This window comes from Trematomus bernacchii, unplaced genomic scaffold (assembly GCF_902827165.1).
Source record: "Trematomus bernacchii unplaced genomic scaffold, fTreBer1.1, whole genome shotgun sequence".
Classification (NCBI taxonomy): Eukaryota; Metazoa; Chordata; class Actinopteri; order Perciformes; family Nototheniidae; genus Trematomus; species Trematomus bernacchii.
In genome coordinates, this window is record NW_022987942.1 from 839,134 (window position 1) to 860,233 (window position 21,100).

At 43.0% G+C, this 21,100-nt stretch overlaps 2 protein-coding genes across 2 annotated transcripts in view; one reads left to right on the plus strand and one right to left on the minus strand.

Moving 5' to 3' along the window:
* LOC117470717 (oxysterol-binding protein-related protein 10-like) overlaps window positions 1–6,378 on the minus strand; it is a 65,493-nt gene extending 59,115 nt beyond the window's left edge. Inside the window, exon 1 of the mRNA XM_034115560.1 lies at window positions 6,164–6,378. Within this exon, the coding sequence (XP_033971451.1) occupies window positions 6,164–6,378 (215 nt within the window). The remainder of the gene's footprint in view (window positions 1–6,163) is intronic.
* A 774-nt stretch (window positions 6,379–7,152) lies between these two features.
* LOC117470719 (glycerol-3-phosphate dehydrogenase 1-like protein) lies at window positions 7,153–16,241 on the plus strand. Its single transcript, XM_034115561.1, is given in 6 exon segments — window positions 7,153–7,173; window positions 8,225–8,307; window positions 8,309–8,363; window positions 12,297–12,435; window positions 12,872–12,956; window positions 16,148–16,241. Coding segments are annotated over 6 exon segments (477 nt in total).
* The last annotated feature ends 4,859 nt before the right edge of the window (window positions 16,242–21,100 follow it).

Here is a 21,100-nt window from a genome sequence, read left to right on the forward strand (position 1 = left end):
TTCCTCTATTTCCCACTTTCACCCTCTCAAACACACACACTATCATAACTGCTGTTAGAGCAGTATTGCTCAGTCAGCATTCTCCTCCAGTTATGAGCGTGAGGACAAATCTTATTCCATCTCTCACTGGAGCTCATATTCAAGCAACTGAGCGCTGAGTGATTTTACCCTTGAGTCTTTAATATGGTCATAAAGCAGTATCTCTCAGCACTGATAAGAACCACTGATGGAGGGAACAGCAGAAGCAGGAAGAAAGAAAGAAAGAGAAAGGGTGCTACAGGGAAAGAGAACAAAGTTTACTAGAAGACAAGGAAACCAAGCAATGAGAAGAAAGAGAACGCTATGAATAATTTAAATCTGTTTTCACACAGCAATCTGTTTCCTCTGCTCCACTGCTGTCGTGTGATTGTGTGGAATGCAGTGGATCCAACTCAGACCTCCTTTCTTTTACACATGTAAATGATGAGCAAGCCATAAAGCAGTGTAGATCAATCACCTCCTGTCTACTTCCTGTTTGTGTAGCAGTTAGAGGGTGAGGCGTGCTACGTTAAACTGTCCGGCTTCAGATGCAACTGGGAACATGGCAGAGCATAAAACATGTTAAGAATGCTGACACTTGCATGGAGAATGCCCCTGAGTCCTCAAAATAAACAACAAAATTAAGAATGCACTTCAGAATGTCACATAGAATCCTTTTTCAGCCGACCGCCTATGGCAAGTAAAAAAAATCACTGCGACATCTGTTTTATAATGAGACAACACAATGGTAAAGATGTGGTTTAGAGAAAGATCACGGTACAAACCGTTAATGGACCCAGAACAGGTAGGAACCCACAACCCAAAGAGACACATAAGGGTCAAAATACAATAAGGCTTATTCCAAAAATAGGCAGCAGTCCAAACCCAGAGAGCCAAACAAATGTCATACTGAATGAGATTCCAGGTATGCATCTGACCAGTCTACCTTGGCCTGCTTTGTCACACAATGAAAAGTGATAGAAAGGTCATCACAAAAGGTTGAAATTGCGGACAGTAACAAACTATAACACATATTACATTATTTCAATCAATTTCTTTCTCTGGATAATGTATAGAGTGGTGAAGAGTCCCAAAACCAGGAAAAGATCTAGCAATTTTCCCGAAGTTAAAGTTTGTGGTTAGAAGCCCGAAATAAGGACTGTGGTTAACACAAGCTTAGCAAGCTGATAGCCCTATGATGAAATCAACGTAGTTCTGAAGTGTAACAACATCATTTATAGCTGGCTACACACCAACCCGATTTTGGGAGTCGGAGGCCGTCAGAGGCAGTCGGGCATTCGCGGCGCCCTACTCAGGTTGGTGTGTCCCGCACCGTCGTCTCTTTACGGCACCTTTTCACACCTCCCGCGGGAGGTCAGAGAAAGTCGGCCCAAGCAATCACTCTGATTGGCTGTTCACACTACCGCTGCCTGCTTGTAAGGACAGTTATTGCCACTCGTCGACTGAAGTATTTGCGGTGTGTTCGTAGGCGGGCGGCGTAGGCGGGCGGCGTAGCAGGCGGCGTAGCCAACGCAGGCGACGTTGCTGACGTAAAAGTCGGGACGCCTTCGGTACGCGTTCTTTGGTCTCAGATGGGTGTGTAGCGGCCTTAACTCAAGGAAAGAGACAGAAGAAAGCAGGTCCAGAGACCAAAAATTGTTATCAAATGTCCACTGCTTTGGTCAAATGAATGACGCCTTATGGATTTTCCTATGCCCTTTTCCTTGACCCTCAATGGAAAAAATCCTGTGGCCAAGGAACGATTTGTGGCTATGTAATTATGAGATGGCGGATGTTATTGATGTGGGTGTGCCATTGCTCTAAATGTTACTGACACAAGAAATTGTGGGTCAGCATTATCTAATTTCCTTTTGTAAATTATGGTCCAGTGCTTAAGAAGATAAGAAAGAAAGCATGGAGCATTGAGATTGAAAAAAAGTTTAGGTATAAAATGGCTGATAACCTTTTGAACGGCTTTGAGTTCTAAGAGATTGATATGACATGATGAAGTCAATGTTCAAAGTCAATGAGCCTCCTAAGGTTACACTGACTCTGCCTTACCGTCACTCCCCTCCCCACAACTGAGACTGCCTTACTTTAGGGTTTACAAAAACCGTGGCATTCCTTGGGCTGCTGCTGACTAGGAAAGGGTTGGTGGATGTATTCCCAGGTGCGTCAAGACTTGTCTTCATTTCCAGTTAGTCAATAAACTGACTGATGGTCAGGGAAACTCTGAGGAAAGGCGCTTCCTTGATCTTGATCAGGGGCCACAAAAACAGTTATTGGCTGGTGCTAAATCCTGAGCTGTAGGAAAATAACAAAAAGGTTAGCCATCATCCTGTCTTTCTTTGGGAGATTGCCAGCTGAGCCAGAAAGAGGATGTCAGGAAGGGCCGGACCAAGGGTTTCTTCCACTTTAGCAGGAATTCCATAGTCCTACAACCAACCATCATGAAGTATAGTTAGGGATGTAGGCAACAGCTGTTTTCACCTTTGAAGAGAGTTGAGGAATAAGCCAAATTCAAAACCTGATACACCTGTCAACTTGGTAGGATGGGGCAGAAGGCTTGTCATGAGAAACTTGTGGTGTAATCCTTTATGATTAAATAGTCGTCGTCCTCAAAGTGGTGAAGCGAAAAACTAAATTGGCAGGATATGGCATCAGTATAATGACATCAGACTAGCCATTAAAGGAAGGAAGTGAGGTCATTTGATGGACAAGAAAGCAGTTCTTATCCACGTTGTCTTCTGCAATCCAAGGAGGGTGAAATAGGAGCTGAATTAAAGGCTTGGGCAGTGAGTGTATTGATCTCTCTCCAACCCTGACACCTCACTCATCTGTCAGCAAGGTGTCCAGCCAACCTTTAGATCATGTAGCTCTCGCTATCTCTTAAATCTATCAGAGGATCGGAGCGGCTACTAAAAGGTTGGAGAGAGGAGAAAGAGAGAACAGTTCATTTAGATCAGGGGTCGGCAACCCCTGGAACGTGTGCCACCACTGGTACGCGGGACCGTAACCGTAGGAATAAGTGTGCAAAATATTTAAATTGTATTTTCGGATCCTGAACGAGACGGATCCAGAGCGCGTCTCCCCCTGCAGAAGGAAGCCATGCACGCAACGCAGCGCAGAGGATAACTTCTAGGCCCGCTCTCTTTAACTCCAGTCTACTTTCTGCTGCTTTCCTCCATGGTGAAACGACCAGGGGTGTAGCGCACTTCACACATTGCAGTACCCATAAGGAGCTGTACATGCCGCAGTTTTTGCGTGGCTGTGTCTTTAGTTGAAAGCCCAGTGGCGATCTGCTCATCTGTCATCGAAAATAATATGCTACACATGGGCGGACTGGCCAACTGTGTGTTCTGGAGAATCACAGTACGTCCGGCCGTCAGCGAAACGAGCCGGTCGCCAACGGGCCGTTGACGACCGGGCTCGGTTTGCTGACGGCCGGCACCGCCCTTTATTTATTTCACTGTGTTTAAACTGCATCATGTAAGTTGCGCTGACAGGCGACAGAGGTCCACAGCTTCCCCGCAGCGAGGCTCCCCCCCCCCTCCCGTTGACAGTTAACGAGCGTCGAGCTCCCCCCAATATACAGTTTAATCTGAAATGCCCACTGGATGTCCGTCTGAGCTCTCCTCCCCATGGATCCTACTCATCAGCTCTCCAGCGTCTGGGCCGGCCTCCCAAGCAGCTCCACTTGTCCGTCTCAGTCCCCCTCAACCCCTTTATCCAGCCCCTGCTTCAATCTCCCTGACCATTCAGTTCCTTCATTTACCAGATTTTTCATTTTCCAACTGCACGCCAGATTTAGTTTCTTCCTCTAATGCTTACGTGTCCAACTTCAATAAACTGTGATTCACTCACCACTAACACATCTGTTACCAGGCATTCATCTAATGTAGTCAAAAAGTGCTAAGAAGATCAACTACTCCTACTACTTCTCTGCTCATAAAAGTGAATCCCACATTGAATATTTTCCAATAGTAATCATAGTAATTCTATCATATCCCAAATAAATTACTCTTAGATTAATCTGATTATTGTCTCAGACCTGTCAGCTGTTATCTAGTGCACAAAATGCCCCAATTTCTTCAATTAGGTCAGCATATCACTCCCAACAGAAAATATTGAAATAGTGTTGTCTCCAGAGATCTTTGATGGAACCCCTCGCAGCAGCCGTTCACCAACACAACATTCTAATGGATTTCTTATTTTCATGACTTTTGCAGATGACACGACTCCATCAAATGTACTTGTTTTGGTCTTTGATTGTATTTACCTAATTCAAGTTTAGACAAGTAGACTCAGGCCTTTCACATGTTGTTTTGACTGGAAGTGTTTTTTTTATTTTGTTTCTCATTTATTTTGTGCAGGGGACACTTGTAGAAGAGATGTTTTGTGGTTTGGGATTCTTATAGTGTTTTCTCATGTTGTCTATTTTACCATGATTTTCTTGTGTCGCTTGGATTGTTTAATAATTGTTATTACCATTATTATTGTATTCATTTTTGTTGAAATGTCTGTTATTTTCAATGTTTTGTGAGGTCCCCCCTGGATGTCAACGTTACTTTAAAAACGTCACACAATAACAAAAAATGTAGTGCAGTTCAAAAATGTTATCCTCAAATTAGAATATGGAACATTTTAAATATATATTTGTTTTTGTCTCCCTTTTTTCTGTCCGGTCCCCTTTACTATTTTGTAGTGTGCTTTGTATGTCCTTCTTGTCCCGTGTCTGTATATATATATTTCATCACTGACTATCTTTTTCCTATATAGTAAGACGTTGTTAAATGTTTTCTTTTTGCACATTTAAAAAAAGCACAGAAAGCAAAGAAGTGCGGCTCTAGCAGTCAAACGGAAAGAGACTACATGATTAATCAAGGCAGAATGTCTTGGCACAGTGAAAGCAGCTATAACTCTCTGGTGCATATTCTCTGTCAACCACCTTGTCACAACAATCAACAACAACTAAATCCCTGCTGACAGACTGAGAACAACAATAAAGTCACAATCAGTGTGATGAAACTGTTTGTCTCCAGCCTCAGCTTAGTCTCACACAATGCAGAATGAAGGCTCAGATCAGGGTTTAATGAAGAAGGGAGATATTTATAACATAATTGTAACACACACATACACAGCATGCGGACACACACAAACTGAGTCGAGTACAGCAGTGTGGGATAGAGAGGGAGTTTGTTTGTGTGTGTGTGTGGTGTGTGTGTGTGTGTGTGTGTGTGTGGTGTGTATGTTTGAGTGTACGTGTGTGTACGTCTGCATTGAAGTAAGTACACCAGACAAAATATGATCATAAAGCTCATTACACGTTTGGATGCATTACATCGATCCCCTCTGGACAGTGAGTGTGTGTGAGTGTGTGTGTGTGTGTGTGTGTGTGTGTGCGTGCATGCGTGCGTGCGTGCGTGTGTGTGTGTGTGTGCGTGTGTGTGTGTGTGCTGTGCGTGCGCAGGGGGTTGGTATAAAGATGCAGGAGTGGAGCAGAGGGCTTTCCTAATCTAGGATGACTCATTCAGTGTTTCTGGGACTTCCACCCCCTCATCTCCTCTCACAGAGCCTCTCCACAGAGTGCAGCTGAATGAATCCTGAACAGTGCACAGAACAGAGGAACGAGTGGAAACATGATGGTGTTTTTCACAGATATAGTGGGATGTTTCCCCAAATTGGCATGATGTAACTTAGATGAAATGAAAAATATAAAAAAGGTTCTGGATCCTTGTGTATTTCTTTAATTGTACGGAGATTTTGATTGAGGGGTGGGGATAAACACAATATAATTGAGCGAAAAAATGGAAATTAAATAAGATTACATTGTTAAACAGGCTTGAAACAGGTTTAAGACTTTTAAGTTGCAAAAATATATAGGGTTATGGGAATTATTGGGGATGTTTTCAGCTAGGATTTTGATAAAAACCTGATAAATTCAAGTTTAAGTCAAATCAAAACTTCTAATCATCATTTGAAACAAATCTTTATATTAGTCAAGTCGTGGTCATAACTACAGCAGATGTATTTGCTCTGACCCAATATGAATATTATAGGAATAAGATTAAAACAACCATTCAAATCTCCAAATCCCCTAACAATAAAAACAAATATCACAAGTGGATGAATAAAAGCACACTACCTGCTCTGCCAGCCCTGGAGCGGGTTAGTGTATTTCCTCAGGACCCCCTCCAGGTGCCTCTTGGTGCGGGCTGTTTTAATGGGCGAGGGGCCCGACCCTGCGCCGCTGTCCCTGGTCCCGGAACCTGCTCGGTGCTCCACGGCAGCGGGGCTGTGCGGCTGTCCGCCCCGCTGCTCCTGCCTCCTGCAGGGGCTCCGAGCGGGACTCTGCTTCATGCTGAGGCTGGATCAGGACGCGTAAAGGCGCACAAGACTGAGATGTGAGGGTTTAATGCAGAACAATGCAGGGCTCTGGAAAGTGATGCAGCGATGAGAGAGTGAGGGAAACAAGTGGAGCTTTACTCCATCCTCTCACACTGTGACACACGGGAGGGATATTCCGACTCTTACACTGCGGAGCTCTCTCTCCCTCTCTCTCTCTCTGACGTTATTGCGTTTTTATTTTGGAAATCCCGGGTTGGTCACTCCCCCTAAAGCCCGGGATACTCCCCCTTCAGCCGGCCACTGGGAATCAATATTGCAGTAAAAGCCCAGATAACATCCCACTATGGGCTGTATTTATGTTATTATTTGAAATTAGAATACTCCTAATAAACATGCAGCCAAGGACCTTTGGACATGATGCTGAGCTGACATATTATCAGCCGTGGGCTAACAGATGATGATGGTTTTTGCACATGTGGTGTCTTTTTAATAATGCATGAATGCAAACAGTCTTCAGAGTAAGCACCTGGACATATAACATCAGACTATTTAAATAAAGTTGTTTCATTTGATGGCTCCTAATGCATAACATTAGCGCAAATGCACAACTAAAGGACTTTATCTGCCTCCACATAGGGACACACTGTGTTGTGTGTGAGGTAGCCTCAGGTTTCTATCATCAGTCATATTAAAGGGATTTTTATTCTGTTATCTTTATCATAAACACACGATATCTGCTGCATATGCATAATCCTTACATAGTAAACCCTTTGTTCATTCGGAATGATGTTATCTTTTATTCAGCAAGTATCCCTGTTATGTAATCGAGAGAGCATCGTTTACGTCAACAAACACGAAAACTACAACTTCCAACGGACTCGTCTACGGCACATTCGACGACGTCATCAGTATAAGACGCGTGTTGTGCAGCTTGCATCGATAGCTTCCCCTCCCCATGGAAGTGTAAGGTACCCCCAGTCCCTGTGAGTGTAGGACAGAGAGCCAGCAGAGCGAACACCGACAGCTCCACACATTGCCTCCCCGCTCGAGTGTCCATTCTCGGGAACTGGTCAACTGGGCGGAGGCGGAGCTTAGAGAGGGACAGCACTGTGTGGAGCTGTGATTCAAGGCTTCTATTGCCATTTGTACATAGCTACAGTGTAGATGTAAATGAAAATCTTAGTTCACAGGCTCCTCCAACAGTGCAACACAATAAAACAGATAAAATAGTGCAAGTAAATACAAATAAAACAGAATTGAAATAGTGCAAGAATAGTCTACAAGTAATTGGAATATGATATTAGATAATTCGTTTTTTTAAGTTGCAAACAGATGAATGTTATGGATGTTTTTTCAAAAGTTCAGATGTTCAACAGTCTTATGGCCTGTGGAATGAAACTGTCTTCTGCTTAAGTGTATTGTGTAATAATGGACTTGTGAAGCCAACCCACTTGCTGCCTTTATCCATATTCAGTTCACAAATGCTTTAATTACTTTGTGTAACTCATACTTTTAATATGCCTACAGTAGGTGTCAAGGCTCATGTAATGCTGGCACATTATACATGTCATTTATAATGCCATGAAATGTTCTTTTAGCCATCACAAATGTACCGCAGAGCTTTGAAGCTGTGTAGGTAACACTGCTTGTGGCTTCAAATGGAAACAAGTCATGAATATATTAAATGTAGTTATTCAAATGTAAAAAATAAGGTTTGATGTGACTTGTGAACCAGATTTAGCCCAGTTTTAACCTTGATGTCAACTTCCGAATCAGTTTCTAATGAGACATCACTAGACAACTCAAAGCCCACCTTGTGCTCAGTTTTAAGCTGTATGTCTCTTTTTGTTTTCTCCAGGTGGCTGTCCCGAAGCTGCGTGATGCCGCAGAGGGGGCTGACCTGCTGGTGTGCGTGGTCCCTCACCAGTTCATTCGAAGTCTCTGACGACATGAAGGGATGTGTGTCCCCCAACGCTCGGGGAATCACTCTTATAAAGGTATTAAGGCTACTTGTTATTGAGTTCTGGCTTTCTGGGTCTGCCTGCATCACTGCTGGAGGACCAACAGTGACACAGTCTTTGTTGTTTTACCTACCAAGCTTCATTCAAGTTACAGTAATATGATGCATATGTTCTTAAAGTCCTTTAAAGACTCTTAGTTTTAATTTGTGGGTATTCCCAAATGAGTTGTATGAAGGATTTAGGAATAACAGCTCTGTGTAGCCCCCTCTTTGTAGCCCTATCAAAGTGGACTCAAAAGTGGTTTTGTGGACCGGTGTAGTATTTTCTTTGTTATATCTTTATCAGTTAAAAGTCAAGGTGTTGCATAAGAATTCTGAAGCTGTTGCTGTTAACACACAACATCAAATAAATTCTCAATGTAGGTGAAACAGACAACCTTAGAAAACACAAATCGTGGCCAAATCAACAGTGTGATGCAATGAGAGAACGTTTGTTTCTGGTCTACCCACAACTTAAAGAACTTTACTACACACACCGACGTCTACCCATTCACCCACACATTCATACTCTGATGGCAGCGGCTGCCATTAAAAGTGCAGGCTCGTCATCAGGAACAGTTGGTGGTTCACTTTCCTGCTCAAGGAGACTTCGAGAAAATAGTAGATTGGAATCTCACATTTTTTAACAGTTCAAAACTATTATACTGCTTTCAGAATGTATGTATATTATCCTGATAATCATACAAGTGCACTTACAATTCTGGAAATGCCACTCAAACATACCGAAATCACTATACTAACATTTGTATTAAACACATGTTGTATTGCATCACAAATACAGGACACATTATTAAGACATTAGTTTTGAGTGAAAATCAAACAATCCTAAATAAGGTAACCCTAAATCACAAGTTACCCCTGCATGTATTACGAATAAATAAACAAATAAAAAAACACCAACATACTCTACAATGATAGCATCTAGAGCAGTTGCTCAAGTAACTCATGAGGGGATACATGGGATTGAATGAAAATGGAAATCCAGCATTTAGCATCTTTTTCTTCGTGTTGTGCGGTTAAATCCCAAATCGTGACATCAGTCAGAGAGCTGAGGAGGCTTTTTATAGAACATCTGAAAACCAGGCTGTGTGCTCCACTCTGGGGCTTGTTTGTTCATTTCCACTGCAGCACAGATGACAGATATATGAAAGCCATGCTACACACACACACACACACACACACACACACACACACACACACACACACACACACACACACACACACACACACACACACACACACACACACACACACACACACACACACACACACACACACACACACACACACACACACTTCCTTCCTTTGTTTCCTGAACCCACTTAAACGCCTTCCAAACGGATATTTCTTACACGTTTTCTCTTCATTTGATTAGTTTACTCACAGATGCAATTACTTGTTTGGCTTCTAATTATGTGCTGTTATTATATGTGGCCTCGTGGTTAATCAAAACACATTTTACAAAGAAAATAGGCCTTTACCATTTCCAACCAACTCGAAGGCAAAACTAAATGATATCAAACTAAGATCGTCTTTCTTTCTAATATGAACTGTGTCTTCCACACCGTTTGCCAATATCTGTGTTTCTTAAGTAGCAGCGCTGTGGGAATTGCAGTCTTGTATAGTCCCTTGACTCCAGATGGCTTCACTAGGTGTCGATTTTATTTGACCTTTTCACAAAAAACAAAAACGCTCTAACACTGTGTTGGGGGGCATTGTGGAGGGGGGCTTCCGATCAGGCGTAAGGTGTTGCAGGACTGAGAGAGACACTAAGGCTGGATTCACGCTTAATTTCCCCCAGGAATAGAAAGCCAGGAGCAAAGTAGGTCACATGTGTTACCTTACCGTTTGAAATAAAGTAGACCTTCAGAATAAAAGCATCATCTCATCATATTTAAAGGTCCCCTATTATACTGTCTTTCATCAATATACTATAGGTCTCAAAACATCTCTCTGATTGGCTGAAACACCAAACAGATCATTGCAGCATCCCATAATCCCCTCTGTTTCAGCCCTGTTTCAAAAGTGCTGATTCTCTGTCTGTGACTTTAGATGAAAATAAGGAGCCCCTCCCCACGCCCCTCTGAGAGAGATTTGGTTAAAAAGAACACAATGGTGCTCTAGGAGGAGATTCAGGTGATAAGGTGTGGGGGGGGCGCTGATTGGCTAATGGTTACACAAGCCAAAAAAACATTATGGCATTACAAAGTGGCCAAAAAAAGGCTTTTATATAAATGGATCAAGACAAAAAGTGAGCGAATCTTTTTTCCTGAAACGTTCAGAGTCTCTTTACACCGAGGGGACACATGTTTATGTATAAAATACATGAAAAAGTGGATTTTGTATAATAGGAGAACATATATATTTTGCATGAACAATTCAAACCTTTTAATGAAAAAATATATTTGAATTAGCCTCTTTCTTTGCTTCATACTATCATGTTGTCTTTCTATCTAAAACTATATTTTTCTCGATGAGCAGCCAATTATCCATCCACAAAGCGTCTCAGAGTAGTGTCTCCAGCTGCAGTAAAGTGCAGGTTGCCAGGTTTTGGCTTTGGTCTTTTTGCTTATTTGTTTAAAAGCATCTTAGAGACACGGAGAGACAGCTGTCCAGCTGTTCATGCATAGAATGCATTTGCTTTACTGCAGTGCTGAGTCCAGTATCAATCTGTGCACGTCTCCAAAAAGCACTAAACGCAAGAAGCAGTAAAGTATTGCACATACTGTAAGAATGAAATATTCCTTGTTTCCCTCTCATTCAGCCCTTCACTGCTTTAGTACAGACGAGAGCACCTTTGGCAATAATTCCACCGAGGGGCTGAAGAAGATGAATACAAATACCTGGGGTTTGATTCTCTGATGTTTATGAGCTCTTCTCTAGTGAAAGAGCTCAATGTGCTGCGAGTAACAACAAATAGAAGACAACACAGTGAGACCACAACACAGAGGCAGCCATACTTAGTGCCATCAGTTGTATTTTTCTCCCTGGGTCAAAATGATTGACTTGATTGAGTGCTGAGCATGGTTTCAGAACCATGGACAGCGCTGTTTCTTGTGAGAGTAGGTGTGGCGCTGTCAGAAACAAAGCAGAGATTGTGAACCCATGTGCTTCCTTTCAGTCTTAGTAAATACACTTTGGACTCTCATTCAAGTCACTTCATTCATCAAGTTTACGACTCACCTCCCAACAGTCTCTGATTGCTCTGTAGCTTTCAATCGAAGCTCTGGTGGAGTCAGCTCTGCAGCTCCACCTACTGGACAGTGGTGTCCGAGTCCTGCTGATGTTCATATCCAGGTTGTTACAGTTCATATTTAATTCCAACTGTGAAGTGATGCGATACAGTGACGGAAAACTGTAGATCAAAGAAATCTTCACAGCGACCGTCAGTGCTGTCAACTCAAGGCACAGAATGGAGAAAGGGGATTGCGTTTTTTTAATGATCCAGGATTCAGTAATATTCACAATACATGCTTCTGGGGCCAGATGATGAATCATTTTTATGACACATTCAAACTGCTCCTGTGTGGCTGTGAAGAGGCTCACACCAAAGCATTTTCTCCACCCCTTCCCTTCCTCGCTGATAAAGCACATGGGATATTTCCATCTAACTCGTTGTCCCCATCATCCCCGATGTTGGCTCAACTCCCATCACTGTTTCATGTTTCTTCAAGTGCAGCTGCCTAAAGAAACTCGTTGCCTGAGCAGATCTGAGTCTGCATGACGTTAATCCTTTATTAAGACATCTCCCTCCCACATGTGTTACGCCACACCTTCCTCCTGCAGTCACACTCCTCACATCTCTCTCTGTGTGTGTGTGTGTGTGTGTGTGTGTGTGTGTGTGTGTGTGTGTGTGTGTGTGTGTGTGTGTGTGTGTGTGTGTGTGTGTGTGTGTGTGTGTGTGTGTCAGGGTGTAGATGGGAGCCCTGGGGGCCTGAAACTTGTCTCTGATATCATCTGAGAGAAAATGGGGATTGACGTCAGCGTCCTCATGGGAGCAAACATCGTGAATGAAGTGGCTGCTGAGAAATTCTGCGAAACCACTATCGGTGAGAGGGATACATGTGACTGTGAGCTAATGTTTGATTATAGAACAATATGGTGAAGATCAAGAAATCTGAAAATGATACAGTGACTTTTTAGAAACTGATTCCTTGATGTGGTGATCAAAGTATAAAGTCTCAGATGAATTGGTCATTGTAAAGACGATATCATACCTACTGTATGGGATAACTCTAACAACATGTATTCACACTGGTGGTACTGATATTTCTGGGATAAAAGAATAGAACTGATCATATCAACCAGTTTGATGTATTCATCTGGATCTGTCATTTGTATACATACAATATCATATATAAATCAGAACATGTTAAGCTGTAGTCATAAACTTAAAGGTTCCGTTCTGTACACACACTTCACAACATTGCATTATAAACACAGTTTATGAATGTGTGTGTGTGGGGGGTGCGTGGGTTTTTTCAGGCAGTAGGATTCTGGAGAATGGGCTGCTTTTCAAAGAGCTGCTGCAGACTCCAAACTTCAGGATCAGAGTGGTGGATGATGCTGAGCTCTGAAGGTACACACACTGTCATACTGTACACACACTGTGACACACACACTGTCATACTGTACACACACTGTGACAAACACACTGTCATACTGTACACACACTGTGACAAACACACTCTCATACTGTACACACACTGTGACACACACACTGTCATACTGTACACACACTGTGACACACACACTGTCATACTGTACACACACTGTGACACACACACTGTTATACTGTACACACACTGTGACACACACACTGTCATACTGTACACACACTGTGACAAACACACTCTCATACTGTACACACACTGTGACACACACACTGTCATACTGTACACACACTGTGACAAACACACTCTCATACTGTACACACACTGTGACACACACACTGTCATACTGTACACACACTGTGACAAACACACTCTCATACTGTACACACACTGTGACAAACACACTCTCATACTGTACACACACTGTGACACAGCCACTGTCATACTGTACACACACTGTGACACACACACTGTCATACTGTACACACACTGTGACACACACACTGTCATACTGTACACACACTGTGACAAACACACTGTCATACTGTACACACACTGTGACACACACACTGTCATACTGTACACACACTGTGACACACACACTGTCATACTGTACACACACTGTGACACACACACTGTCATACTGTACACACACTGTGACACACACACTGTCATACTGTACACACACTGTGACAAACACACTCTCATACTGTACACACACTGTGACACACACACTGTCATACTGTACACACACTGTGACAAACACACTCTCATACTGTACACACACTGTGACAAACACACTGTCATACTGTACACACACTGTGACAAACACACTCTCATACTGTACACACACTGTGACATACACACTGTCATACTGTACACACACTGTGACGTAGAGGGAGTAGAGGAGAGGGCTGAGCACGCAGCCTTGAGGGGCTCCGGTGTTGAGGATCAGGGTGGAGGATGTGATGTTTCCCACCCGCACTGCCTGGGGTCTGCCCGTCAGGAAGTTCAGGATCCAGTCACAGAGGGCGCTGTTGAGCACGAGGTCTCTGAGCTTGATGGCCAGCTTGGAGGGCACAATGGTGTTGAAGGCTGAACTGTAATCAATGAACAGCATTCTCACATATGTGTTCCTCTGGTCCAGGTGTGAGAGGGCAGTGTGGATGGTGAGGGCTATGGCGTCGTCTGTGGACCTGTTTGCTCTGTAGGCAAACTGCAGGGGGTCCAGAAAGTCAGGGAGGGAGGAGGTGATGAAGGTTTTGACTAACCGCTCAAAGCACTTCATTATGATGGAGGTGAGTGCTACTGGGCGGTAGTCGTTGGGGCAGGTGATTATTGTATTTTTGGGGACAGGAACGATGGTGGAGTGTTTCAAACATGTGGGGACTACAGACTGCAGCAGGGACCTGTTGAAGATGTCTGTGAACACCTCTGCCAGCTGAACTGCACACACCCTGAGAACACGGCCAGGAATGCCATCAGGTCCAGGAGCCTTGTGTGGGTTAACCCTTTTAAAGGATTTACACACATCTGCCCTATTTAAAACAAAAGGGCAGGGCTCCTGATCCTTCTCTGCACCTCCACAGCCTGGCTGATCTCGAATCGTGCAAAAAAACTGTTCAGCTCATCTGGGAGACATGCGCACGCAGATAGTCCCGCAGCACCCCCCGCTGCTCCTTTGTAATCTGTCATTGTTCTTCGTCCCACCCACATGTTCTGGGTGTTAGAGCCTTTGAAGTCAGACTCCACTTAGTCTCTATATTGTCTCTTTGCATTGCTAATTGCTCTCCGGAGTTCATACTTAGATTTCCTGTACTCCTCTAAATCTCCACCTCTGTGCGCGATAGTGCGCGCTTTCAGCTTGCCGCACACCTCGCTGTTTATCCAGGGCTTTTGATTCGGAATGTTCGTACAGAAACCTTCGGTACCACGTCATCGATGCATTTCCCAATGTAGCAAATGACCGTGTCCGTGTGTGTGTTGATATTTTTGTCCTCAAACACATTCCACTCCGTAGATTCAAAGCTGGGCTGCAGAGCTGTAGTATGCTATATAGGTTTTCGTGCATGTAAATGTTTTACAAGGGTTAAATCAATGTGTTTTTTAACATTAAAGCATGGAGACATGTCACAGTAGAGGCACTAAATACAAATATGAACCTGAAAACTAGCATAATATGTCCTCTTTAAAGGTGTCCTATCATGCAAAATGCACTTTTTGATGTCTTTTAGACATAAATATGTTTCCCCGTTGTGTCAAGGAACTCACAAAGTGTCAGAAAATACAACCCTCTCTCTTTTCCTCCGTACGGACAGAGCTGATCCAGATTTGCGTCCGGTATGACGAAATATCTGAAATGTGGGCTGGCTTTACACCCACGGTCCTATCAGAAACGTTGCTATCAGAAACAATGCCGACGTGTTTTGGACGTAATATGGTCTGTGTTTACATTAGCAAGCATCGCTAACACTCAGAGCTAACCTGTACTGGAGAGAGTATGTGTAAAAAAGCAGGAAATAATACTCACCTGTGGTAAACCCGCAAGAGAAAAAGCATTTGAGCTCCATACTGTTTTAGAAATAGTCCTTGATGTGGTTTTGAACATGATATGGCGTTTAATCACGGCAGCATTTAGCTGAGAATCTCTCGGTAGAATTCTGAGCGGGCATTAGCTCCCACCCCAACTTTCTTCCCTTTTTTTTTTTTTTTAAAGCGAAGGGCCCAAAATCAGCGTTTCTCTAACAGGGCTGAAATAGAGGGATATGAGGCATGGCTAGAATGGGTGATCTGTTTGGTATTTTGAGCAAAACACATCATAGACATGTATTTTATATATTTTTTATATATCTGAGACCCATAATATATGCCTCAAAATAGCATGACAGGAAACCTTTAAGTAAGGAGTTGGTTAGCCTAGCTTAGCATAAAGACTTGGACCATGTGGAAACAGCTAGTCTGCATCTGTCTCCTAACTCACTGATTAACCTATTTGTATTGTTTTGTACTTATACTTAAGAAAATAATTGTATTACTTGTTCCACCACTGTTAGCACCAGTGCTCCATGATGACAGGATCATCTCTGAGTCTATAGAGTTGATATGAGTTTATATACAGTTCTTGGTCAGAGTGTGCTCCTCTCTGCAGGTTCCCTCTCTTCACAGCAGTCTACCAGATTTGTTTCGAGGGGCGACCCGTTCAACAGATGATTTCCTGCCTGCAGAGCCACCCAGATGTGTGATCAGGGAGTTACATCAACACCAGTTTAGCATAAGATGCTAATGCTGTGAGCCTAAGCTTTACCTTTGGAGTGTGATTCTGAGGTCCTGCAGTGGGTTCAGTGCAAATATAATGTCCTTAATCAATTCAAGTTCAGGTCAAATGGACCAAAAGGAACTGCACTTTGCCAGATTTCCAGCAGCCAACAATTACCGTTTCCTTCTCATCTGATAACAAAGCATACTGTCATCCTTTTGAAAGGTACACTAAATCAATAATATTTTCTTGCAGTTTGGGTAGACTGTGGTGTTAATATCCCAATGCGGGAGTTAAAGCAAACATCAATTAAATTATTACTGATCCTCACCTGGTTTCCTGATGCCTCTATAGCAGCGGTAGGCAAGTAAGTTTGGCCGTGGGCCAATTTTTGGCTGAGCCACAAGATGGCGGGCCAGAACATAATCAAAGCCTAATTCAAGGAATTTATTTTGGTAAGAGGGCGCAGCGCCCCTGTTCCCCGGTTCAGAAAAAACTCTGATATCGCTGATAACCCTCCCCATCAACACTCTAATGCCCAGTCAGATCCGCTGATTGGTTCACTGATGATATAGGCGCCCAATCCAGAGCCTCTGGATAGACCCGCCCAAAGGGAGGATCGTCGTCTCTAGCCCCATTTCAGTCCCATGTTAAAAGTCAGGGCTATTATCTGTATTTTAACAGACTTATCTTTTAAATTGAGGTGCATTTATTGTTCTCTTCAAAGTTAATTTTCTTCTGAAATTTTAGGGAGGATGGTCCTCCCTTTCCTCAATGGACGAGCCTCCACTGAGTGAGTTATTAACTAGGTAGCAGTGTTATTTAACATACTTTTATTCTGATAAGTATTGTCAAGTTCTCTGGGTTTTTGGCATTTATTTGAGTGTTTGCCCACTATTGAGAGGCTTGAGGGGCAACAGAGGACGCATGGACAACTGGAATCCTTTTTCCTTTTCTTTATTTCAACTTTTCAAGGACACATTAGGATTCTTTCAGGTTGAAAACCTTTAAAAAATACAAAATAAATAAATTACAGCATGTTTTGCTTTGCAATTTATTTAATATATTATAACCTAAATTAATCAGTAACCAAGTATTTTACTCAACTCAATGTATTTAATAGTTAAAGGGGACCTATCATGCAAAATGCACTTTTGTACGTCTTTTATACATGAATATGTGTCCCCGGTGTTCCAGGGAACTCACCAAGTGTCAGAAAACACAACCCTCTCTATTTTCCTCCATACCCAAATCTCTAAAAAAGGGGCTGCAATGGATCTGATAAAAACTGATCCAGATTTGAACACTGTCCTGACGTCAGGACGGTGGCGCTACAGCTATTGGGCCAACTCTCCACCTATCAGGGGAATGTGGGGTTGGGCCACGGCCGGCCATTGCCGCTCGAAAGCGCTGGAGACACTGTAGTACATATGCCAGGCCTGTACGTGGCGCTGTAGTCTGCCACAAAAGCAGCGAAGAAGACTTCCCGCGCATGGTTGCCATGGTTACCCTTCTGTTTATTCTCCGCTGTGGCTTTTGTTCTCCCTCCCCGAGGCAAGCACTGTAATTCTCTCCGGTTAGTCCACCAGCAGATGACAAACACCCACCTCTCCGCCTCTCCGCCTCTCCGCCTCTTCCAAGGAACGACCGTGCGGCAGAGTTTCAGTTAGGTTTTCTTTCGCCGGTCAAGATGTCCGTTAAAGTTTAAATCTTCCGGACAAAATTAGAAAAGTGCCGGTCAAAGGTCTTCTTTGTTATTTATTGAGCTTTAAAACAAATGAATAACGACTCTATATAATAATATAAGAATAAAACACGGAGGACGGAGATCTCTTTTTCTCCCCCTCTTCTGACTTGATCAGAGCACGCTCCCCTCTCCTGCAGGGGGGCGTGGTCAGCTGCAGCTCACAGAATCAGCCCCCTGCAAAAACAGGGCTGGAGAACAGCAAATAGAGTGAAATGAGGCATGGCTAAAATGCATGATCTGTTTGGTATTTTGAAAACAGAAACGTATAAATACACCTTCTATAGGTATGGCCCTACAATATATCATTTAAATATAGCATGATAGGTGTCCTTTAAATAAGTACTTTAATTGACGTCAGTGCACCCCGCTGCCTGATTGTGCCTGTGCTGTATGTCATTCATTCTCAACATAGATAAAAGTACAATAAGCATTCTTCAGGTGTAGGTAGATTCTCTATTCGGACATTATAGCCTATATGTGCGACTGTCGGTCCGATGTTGTAAACAAAAAAATAAATAAATAAAATCTCAAAATATCTTTTGATTTTTTATTCTCAAAATGACGGGCCAGATATTATTGCTGGCGGGCCAACAATGGCCTGTTGCCGACCCATGCTCTATAGTCTGGATTTACTGCTGCAGCTGTGTGTTGTTATGTGTTTCTATAACTCATGTGGGTTCTGTTTTTTCCTGGTTTTTGGTTTCCACCCCACAGTCCTCCTCCTTTCTACAAAAAACAACAGGCTCCATCTTTTGCTAAAGTAGCACAAATGATCATGTCATTAGCTTATTCATACAACTGCGTTATATTGCAGCTTTGCTGTTATTATTTTGCTTTTTATAATGATATTATAAACAAGTTTGTATTCACTTCAGGTGTTTTCAACCTAGAATTATGTTTATGTATTATATATTTATATAAGTTTGACTCACTCTGCTGTTCAGCTTTTAGAAACACTATGTTTTGCCCAAGACCAGAATAAAGTATTCCAGGTTTGTGACCAAATGCTAGAAGTGAACCTGTGTTTACTTAAAGGGACAGTTTGGGAAATGCTGAAACAACTCAAAACAGCAGCCATTACAACGTAGGACTGCATCTGTGTCATATTGATGCCCTTTAGTTAAGTCCTGCACAAGCACAACAGCACCAGACTATGCATTTTGACTTAGGACGAGATAGGGATATTTACTCTGTGTTTCAGTATTGTGTAACTTCACAGGATTTGTGTTCATGCGTTTTCTTTTCCTTTCAGGTAAATATACAGTAGTTGCGAAAATACTCAAAAGGATTTCTTTAAAAAAAAACTCCCACATCTAGCACAGAAAATTGATTAATTGTGTACCGGCAGACATGAGTTTCAATCGCAGATCAATAGCAATATCGTAAAATGAAATATTGAAGATTGTATAGAGCTCTTTTCTAGTCTGTGTGTCCTCACAGTCCCAATAGCACATCCCAGGACCCGCTGTGTGCTGGACAGTCCCGACAGTTCCCTTTGAAAAGTGCTGTGCTCGGCTCTTTATCTGAGGGGGCGAGCCATCTGCCAATCCAGTGAATTAGGCTGTGTTCAGCATAAAGCCTTTTATCCTGTAAGAGTGAAACATTGTGAAAACATGTCCATTAAAGCTAAACTCTCACCTTTTTGTCACTTTTGTTTCTGTGCTCAGCATTAGCCGTATTAATGGATTATGAGAACTGGTAACTGTTCCACCTCATTCCAATCGTAACATTTTTCATCCGGCACATGACCCCAAAACGTTTTCTCTTCCTGATCTGTCTCTGTGCTGTGAGTCCACTGCCAATGATCACAAGTGAGCCTGCAGGCCTGTAGTTTAAATCCATCCATCTGAATCAAAGCATGAAAGCCTGGGACAGATGAGGGCTTAATCCACTGTCCACGGAGGACAATGAGCCTGTTCTGACTGGTGCATCAGAAAATGTCTTGTTCTTAGAACAACTGAAACTCTCTGTGTAATGCGGGTCTAATGTAGGAGCTGAATACACAACCATCCATACCATCAGCTGACCAGGTACTGATACACACACACACACACACACGCAACTTTAAAGGTCCCATGTCATGGCCATTTCTACTGATCATAATTCCATTGTTGAGGTATACTAGAATAGATTTATATTGTGCAATTTTCCAAACTCACATTGGTTTCTCATACAGCATCTCTGTATAGTATGTGTATTCACTCTCTGTCCTAAACGGCTTGTTGGAGCTCCTGAGCCCACTGTGCTCTGATTGGTCAGCTCGCCCACTCTGTTCTGATGAGTCTACCACCGTTACAGTGGAACATCAGTGATTATGTGTTACAATGGCATTAGCAACCAGAAAATGACACCAGTAAGGACAAACAGATGAGAATGCAGCGTGGGGTCTGGGTGCCGTGATGGCAGGATGTTTCGTGGCTCGCTGCTGCGAGGAGCGGACAGTGTGAGCTGGGTTCATTTCCTGCTTGCTGCGTGGGGTCTGCGAGACAGTGAGACATCACGAATGGACGCGGGAAGGGGGATGCTGAGGGGGCTGCAGCATCCCCATCTGCGAGGGTCCACTAGCACCCGCAACCCCCCGCACCCCCAAACGCGGCGCACCTACAGTGTAAGCGCGTCACAGTTTCGCCGCTGAGAGAGTGTCTGGTATGGGCACGTCACTGTACCCAGGAAGAAAACAATGGAAAAAGAGAAATCTCCAACGAGGCGTTCTGGGGCAGCATAGACAGGTCTTTTCTGTGTTAGAGTTGTACTCGCTACAGGTTGTACTTTGAGGGTTTGTGACTTTGCAGACCGTTTATATGCATAAAAACCTTCATAACACACAAGGGGACGGGTAATAACCAGAAAAACATGACATGGGACCTTTAAGAGAACAATATAAGAGGCCAAAGCCCTTTGTTGTAATTACTTTAATTACATTTTTACATTTTAATATATTTGTTATATGTTGTATTTATGATATGATTGATGATTTAAATATCCAAGCCATGTTGTTTTGTCAAATCCTTCAAATAAAAAAAAATGTATTAAAAAAAACGAAGAACAACCTGACGGAAGTAGCGTAATGTTGTTGACGCGAGGTGTATGCTGGGAAA